The sequence below is a fragment of the Mirounga leonina genome, unplaced genomic scaffold (assembly GCF_011800145.1).
Source record: "Mirounga leonina isolate KUSES-001 unplaced genomic scaffold, KU_Mleo_1.0 Mir_197, whole genome shotgun sequence".
Taxonomy (NCBI): Eukaryota; Metazoa; Chordata; class Mammalia; order Carnivora; family Phocidae; genus Mirounga; species Mirounga leonina.
In genome coordinates, this window is record NW_023270494.1 from 949,884 (window position 1) to 957,044 (window position 7,161).

The 7,161-nt window shown below is 64.0% G+C and overlaps 1 protein-coding gene across 1 annotated transcript in view; it reads left to right on the forward strand.

Moving 5' to 3' along the window:
- The window catches only part of LOC118024147 (coiled-coil domain-containing protein 57-like), a 47,524-nt gene extending 41,822 nt beyond the window's left edge, over positions 1-5,702 (forward strand). The window contains exon 4 of the mRNA XM_035025731.1: positions 3,744-5,702. Within this exon, the coding sequence (XP_034881622.1) occupies positions 3,744-3,949 (206 nt within the window). The 3' untranslated portion in view covers positions 3,950-5,702. The remainder of the gene's footprint in view (positions 1-3,743) is intronic.
- The last annotated feature ends 1,459 nt before the right edge of the window (positions 5,703-7,161 follow it).

Here is a 7,161-nt window from a genome sequence, read left to right on the forward strand (position 1 = left end):
CTTCTGGGGCCCGGGGACTTCTTCCCGCCATCACCTCTGCCTTCCAAAGGGGCAACCAAGCCAGGCTGAGTGGCCTGGCCATCACTCTCTGCCCCTTCCCTGACCTGCACTTCTTACGGTCCTGGCCCTGCCCCTCCACCCCTGCACCCACACCCCTGCGGCCCGCCCGCCCCACCTCTTCCTCTGTCAACTCCTCTTTCCTGTAGAGCCGAGCCTCAGGGCCCAGAGAAGGAACAGAGTCCAGGCGGAGGGCAGGGCCCGCTCTCCAGGTTCTGCCTGCCCACCTTGGACAAGGCAGCCCCAGACGACGGTAGAGCTGGCCCCTCTTCAAGGCCAGTACTCACAGAGTATTTCCCCTAAATTCCCTTCCTTAGGGCCCCAGGGTGCTCCCTGCTGCCCACTTCTTGAGACCCGGGACAGAACCACACTGAGAGGCACCAGCAGACAGGCCTGGGTGAGCTCAGAACCAGGGAGGGGTACCCCTGAAAATGATATTAGGAAGGAGTGATAAGGGGTTGGTGTTGGGTATTAACCTCAGGGAGGAGGGCGCAGAGCAGTGATGCTGGTATGCTTAACAAGGGGGTTGGTCTGTAGTCATTGCCCCCAGCCCAAGGCCAGGAGCAGCCTGAGGGGCCCTGAAGGATCTGGGGTTTCCTGTTCACTCCCCTCCACCCTGCTGGGTACAGTCATGCCCAGGAATGTCCACCCAGAGCCTCTGCAACCAAGGGCAGACAGCAGCTCCCTGCAGGGTCACTCCGGGCAGGCTCGAGGCTCGGGGCTCTGGGAAGTACCTGGCAGCTTCTGGAGACTTGGGGCACATGGGCTTTTAGGGGGTGAGGCCACTCCATATCCACTGGATGCTAAAGGCTTGGGCTCCATCCCACCATGGTGGGAAGCCTTGGAAGGTTCTGGGGAGTTTGACATAATCTAATTAATAACCATTAATCAAAAAGGGGTTTGGGGGATGCCTGGATGGCTCCGTCGGTTAAGCATCCAACTCTTGATCTCAGCTCAGGTCTTGATCTCGGGGTCGTGAGTTCAAGCCCCATGTTGGGCTCCACGCTGGATATGGAGCCAACTTAAGGGGAAAGAAAGTGGGGGTTGGGATGAGGGGGAAGGCAAGGTGAGGGTATAATTCATCTCATTTGAGGAGGGCCAGACCCAGGGGCATGAGGGGCTCCCGCGGAAGCAGGAGAGAGGCTTCAGTGGAAGCCGTGCCCATCAGCACACAGGATGGAAGGAGGGGAGACAGAAGGGCTGACTGCACTAGCCGAGGCCTCGGTGAGCCTGGGGAGGCCTTGTCCCTCGTGCCCAAGACCACAGCAGGGACCTGAGAGCTGAGCTGCCCCTGCAGCCCCAGGGAAGGCTCTGGAGAGTCGGGGCCGGCATGCGCTCCGTGTCCCCAACAGCTTTCAGAGGCCCAGGCAACATGTGCTTAGGGCCCCTGGGCAGCCTGACCTGCTCCCCAGAGCAGGCAGCCTGCCCAGGTCAGAAGGGGCCGAGCAGTAGCTCCAAGCAGCCAGGAAGCTGGGACCACTCCCAGAGCCCTGGGAGACCCTGAGACAGACAGCGGGTTCCTGCTTTCGGGTTCATAGCTGCGAGGCCTTGGGCACGACGGAGCTGGACCAGCCACATGCAGGAGGCAAGTCCTGTGCACAAACAATTTTCCTGAAACCTAGTCAGAACGCAGTGCACAAAGAGCAGCCCCAGGCTGGGCTCTGCAGAGCGGGTCAGGCAGGAAGGGCAGAGCGGTGGGGGGGGGGCTGTCACTGCTACAAACTAGCCGCTGGTCTGAGCGAGGAGGGCACATCTCAGGTGAGCCAGGGAAGACACACATCAGGGTCACAGGGTGTGTGCAGGGGGCGGGGGGGCGGCAAGCAGGCCTGACCCATCCAGCTTCATGCCTGAGCCAGGACTGCCCCTGCCCTGGGGCGGTTGGCTACCTCCTCAGGGACGGCTCTGCCGGAGCCCGAAACCCCCAAGACCCCACAGCCGGCTTCCTTCAGGGGCCCTGCTCCCACTGCAAGCCTCATGGGGAGCATGGCCCCCCTCAGGGCCTAGGCTCTTCCTCCTCCCCGAGCCTCACTTTCTCCCCCACCCCCACCCCGGCGGCAGCGGATTGGGAGAGTGGACTCAGGCGAGGCCCACGGAATCCCTAAGAGGGCCAGTCCCTCACGTTGTGGGGTCAGGGTCCCAACCCTGCCCCTCCCCACTGGCCGCTGCCTTCCAGAAGGAAACCACGCAAGCAGAGGATGGGCCTAGATATCATCAGCTATCAGGATGGGGCTGACGGGAAGTCAGGACCTGAGGGTCTGCTTCCAGAGACACAGGGCAGGAGAGCATGTGTGGAGGAGGAATTGCTCTGCGGCTAGAGAACCAAAGGCATGGGCCTTTCCTTCATGAGGGAGATGCAGCCATGGCCTCGGGAAGCGGAGAGGAACAGGGACATCCAGGGACCAACCTCACTCCACTCCAGGATCCTGGTGCTTGGAGCCTAGGCAATAGGAGGAGAGCAGGGCCGGGCGCCGGGACTGGGTCCAAGGGCACAGGAGGGGGGCCTAAGGCTGTGTGACCCCAAGGAGGCTGCAGGGAATGGAGCAGTTCCAGGTACTCAAGAGGACAGAAGAGGCCCAAGTGAGAGCCAGGGACCCGGGTACACGTGGCCGACCTCCAGCTCCCAGTGCCGGGGACACTGCAGGCCCACGGTGTGCACCACCTGTGTGTGCTTTCCGAAGCACGGGCCTTCTGCTGTCCCTTCGGCCTGTCCTCAGGCCTGGCCCGGGGCGTCCCCGCCACGCGGCATCCCCCCCCTGTGCTGCACGCCACCCTGTACCGGCCGGGCCCCAGGTGGTCGGCTCCGAGACGCTGGGCACGTGGCGTGCGTGTCACCCGTGTGTCTCGTGTGTGAGATGCTGGTGCCAGACCCCCCTTCCCCTGTCTGAGCTCTCTGGGGCAGCATCCCCATCCAGTGTGGACCCTCCTGGGGCTCCACAGACCCCGGCCCTACCTGCTGGGCCAGCGCACAAGGGAGAGCCACTCTGACCTTGCATCTTACAGCTGCTTCCTAATAACATCTTTTTTGTTTTGTTTTTTACAAAAGAAACACACTCCTAGTTCTAAAAACTCGGCAACTAGAGAAGAGCTTGGAAACTGAAAGTCTCCTCCCACGCCCTCGTTCAGAAACACCGTGGTGGCCGCTTTGGAAGGGCTGCCCTTGAGTGTCGGCCCACGTGTACGGCATGCGGCCCAGGCCCTGGGTCCTTGGCCTGTGCTTGGACACACATGTCAGGGCTGCTGGGCGGCTGGGGGTGCTGGTGAGCACGGCCAGCAGACAGAGGGTGCTTGACAGCTGGGGAAGGGCCCGAGAGGTGCTGTGGGTCAACCATTAACCTGGGCGCCCCCAGGGGGCCCATTACGAAATGGTCCCGGCAGGAGATGACATTTTCAGGGGCAAATGTCCAGAGTGCCAGTGGAGGGGCAGGCCCAGGCCCTGCGGTGCATCTGGAAAGCATGTGTCCCAGGGGCCTCCTGTGCCAGGACCCCAAGCCACAGCTGCTGCCCTTGAGCACCTTCCCTGGGGAGGACCTCTGGCCTGCTAGGCTCTGGAACGAGAGCCAGGGCGTGGGGTTTCTGGGTCCTGCAGGCTGGAGGCACAGCCGCTTGGCTTATACTCGGGGAGCCTAGGCTTCCCACCCCTTCCTGCCCTTCGTGCTGTGACAGGCCCTTCTCTTGCTGTTCTTCAGTAGAGTTCACGGCACGTCCAGCAGCCGACAGCCTCGGACACCCGGATAGGAGCCCCGTGGGGACACGGGCAGCCTTTGCCATCGAAGGGATGAAGATGGAAGCGCAGGCAAAGGCCAAGCCCACCAGACCCTCCAGGGCTCACCCTGCAAAAACTAAAGGCTGCCAGAGACCCCCCAAGATCCGTAACTACAATTTGAAGGACTGACTTCTTGAGCCTTCCTTCTCCCACGCCCTCCCCCTTCCCCTCCCCTCCCGTGTTGGTGCTTGGGGCCTGCGCTTTCACCATGCATCAGGGGGTGTGTGTGCAAGTACCCACATGTGCACGAGGAGAGTGCAAGTGCGTGTGCGCGCAGACAGCTGCAGAGCGGCTTCCCCGGGCTCTGACCGACCCAGAGCCATTAAAGCCCCTGCCTCCGGTGCTCTCGCTGGGCCCTGGAGTTACTGACCTGTCCTACAGTGCCCCAGTGACATGGGAAGGAAGCCAGGAGGGCCCCCGGGGGCGGGGGTCACAGACAGCGCGGCCTGATGAGGGTGTGGGGGCACGGGGAGCAGAATGCCCACCCACAAAGTAGGCGTTTCCCCGGAGTGCTGCACGTGGGAGGGGACCTCCTGGAAGAAGGGAGAACCGGGGTTCTGGGTGAGCCAGCGGCCAGACCAGAGGCCTGCTCCCCTGCTCATGTCATGTCATGATGGGGTGGGGGTGGCACTTGCAGTGCTCGTTGGCCCCGTGAGACCAACCCAGCGGGTCAGTCTGGAGCCTTCCACGTCCGCACCCCCCCGCCACCGCGTAGGACAGTAGCGGGGCATCTCCGACAGCTAGATGCCTGGGGCCCGGCACCTGATACCCTTGCTCCAAGTACCACAAAACCACACCCACACTTCCCCACCCGAAAAACGTCTCATAAATTCTAACCACACAGCCTTGACACTTGTGGATTTGCTCTACAGTGAACTTCCTGCTCAAGAGCACAATCTCCTGCCTCAGGAGGGTCAGCGTGGGAGAGGCCAGGGCGTGCGCTGCATCACTCTCCCAGAGCCCTCAGCCCGTTGCTCCCCGGTGCCCACACCGAGCTGGCAGCACCAGAACACTCCTTGCCCACAGCAGCTCAGCAATGGAGACAGCCTGTCCCCGCTCTAGGCAGAGCATGGTTGTGCCCTCAGGCAGCCTGGGCCCTCCGCACTGAGGCTTTCCCTTTCTGGACAGCCAGCTCTCATGGAACCGGGCAGACCGCTTCTCCGGGAGGACGGGAGAATGCTGGGGGAAGGCTGACCTACACACGTCATGTGGCCTTCATGGCTTCCGTTGGCCCTCAAGTAAAATGTGCACAGTGTCCTCTCCCTACCTGGCTCACAGGTGGGGGGCACGTGAGGATGCAACATCACGGGGAGAGACCACAAACAGTAGTGCTGGTCATGCATGTGCCTGATGCAGGGCCAAGAGATCACAGACCAGGCCCCAGTGATTTGCAATGGCTCCTGCCCCATCCCGTGCACCCTTGAGCTCCATGTGACGGCACACGGGCCTGAGGGACATCCTTGCCACAGGCTAAGTACGCAGCCTGGGCACGCTGTGCTTCCAGGAGCTGCAGAGGCAACGCTGGGCCGTTCCCGCCGTGCCAGGAAGCAGCAGCCTGGAAGCAGCTTTGCCGAGGGGTGGCAGGGGTCTCGGTGCTTGGCTGTGTCTGACGTGTGCCCTTAGAAGGGACGCATGGCTGTGTGACTCCCTGAAGCTGAAAACCTGAGCGGAGATGCCTTGTCACTTTCCAAAGAGGCACTTCAGAGCCCGTGAGCGAGTCTCCGAGCCCTCCCTCTAGGGTGCAAACCCAGGCCCTCCATCAAGGTTGGCGCAGCCTGGGATCAGCCCCCATCACCTGGGCCCCTGGCAGGCTGCAGTGAGCAGAGTCCCACTGACCAGCAAGAAATGAGCCTGGGATAACTTAAGTCACCAAAAGTTGGGAGCGTTACTCAGCATGGTCCAGTGACTCCTGGCCCAGGGTGCAAGGTATCTGAAAAATTCTTAAATTGGAAGAGAAAGAAAAACCCATGGGAAGGTTGTTCAGGACATTAATTCAGCTGGTGGGCCTTAGGGCACTCTCCCACCTCTTCCTGGCCTGCCCTTTCTTCCGCTGTCAGGAGTTAGAAGCCCCCAGTGACAGGATGCCAAGGGAAACACGGGAGCATCGGAGCATGGAGTGGCCACTGGGACCTAACGGGGCTGGTGAGCACTGCGGGGCATGCAGGAGCATGTGGCCAAGTGAAGCTGTGGCGTCTGGTTTCACCGTGCCAGTCCCGTCCTGTGCTGTCCCTGAGCGTCCCTGGCCAGTGTCCTGCTCCACACAGTCCCTGAGCTCGTCAAGGCAAAGCCCGAGGGGTTGCCATGGAGCGCAGGGAGGAGTGCAGCGTTTGATTCCAAGACAATGAGGCGGTGAAGAAGCAGGGCGCCGGCCGTCCTGGGGACCAACAGGGACTCTGCTGGCCTCACGGAGGACCTACTTGGGGGCCCATAAGGGGGCCTGGGTCCTGCAGGGCATGGCCGCTAGGGAGGGAGGGCGGCCTTCCTGACTCTCAGCTGACCCCTAGACGGGGGTCTGTCTCGTTTTGGTCTGGAAGCCGAGGTCTTTTTGTGAGTTCGGTAACCATGTGAGCAGGGGAACGCACGGAGACGCAGGGCTGGAGCTCCAGCCGGGGCGTGTGCGCGCCCGTGGGTGCAAGTGGCCACGTGCGCGCGCGAGTGCCTCTGCCCGGGGAGGCGCCTTTGTTCGAACCACGCCAAGCGCTGTCCGAGCCTCGCTCCACCCGCGGGCTCCGGGAGCCGTGGAGCACGCGCGCGGGCCCGCAAGACTGGGGAGGCCGCGCCGCGCTGCGGTGACCGGCAGTGACCCCGCCCGGGGCGCCCTCGGCAGGGGTCAACGACCGCCGAGCAGCCCAGCCCATCACCCTATCGCCTAGCAACGCCCACTCGCGCGCCGCCATTGGGCCGCTGCGCACGCCCCCGGCCCCCGATTGGCCGCGGCGGCGGAGCGAGCCCCGCCCCTTGCCCCCCCATCCCGGCCCGGCTCCGCGCGGCCAGACCGCCGGCCGGTCGGTCGGTGTTCCCGGGGGTCCGGCCGGTCCCCGGCGTGCCCCCAGAGTGGCGCCCAAGCACACGCCCGTCCAGCCTCACCCGCGCGGCGCGCACACGTGGTCCCGCGGCCCGAGGGTGTGGGGGGCGGCCCCGGGAGGGGCGGGGGCCCCCGGGGGCTCAGTCCCCTGCGCGTGCGCGTGCGCCCCCGCGGGTCCGCGCCACGGACCCGCGGGGGCGGGGCGCGGGGGGCGGGGGTGCCGAGGCGCCCCCCCGGCGCCCCCGGAGCGCCGGGCTCCCCAACCCTGCGCGCCCCCGCGCGGGGTCCCGGCGGCTCGGCGGCGCGCGGCATCACC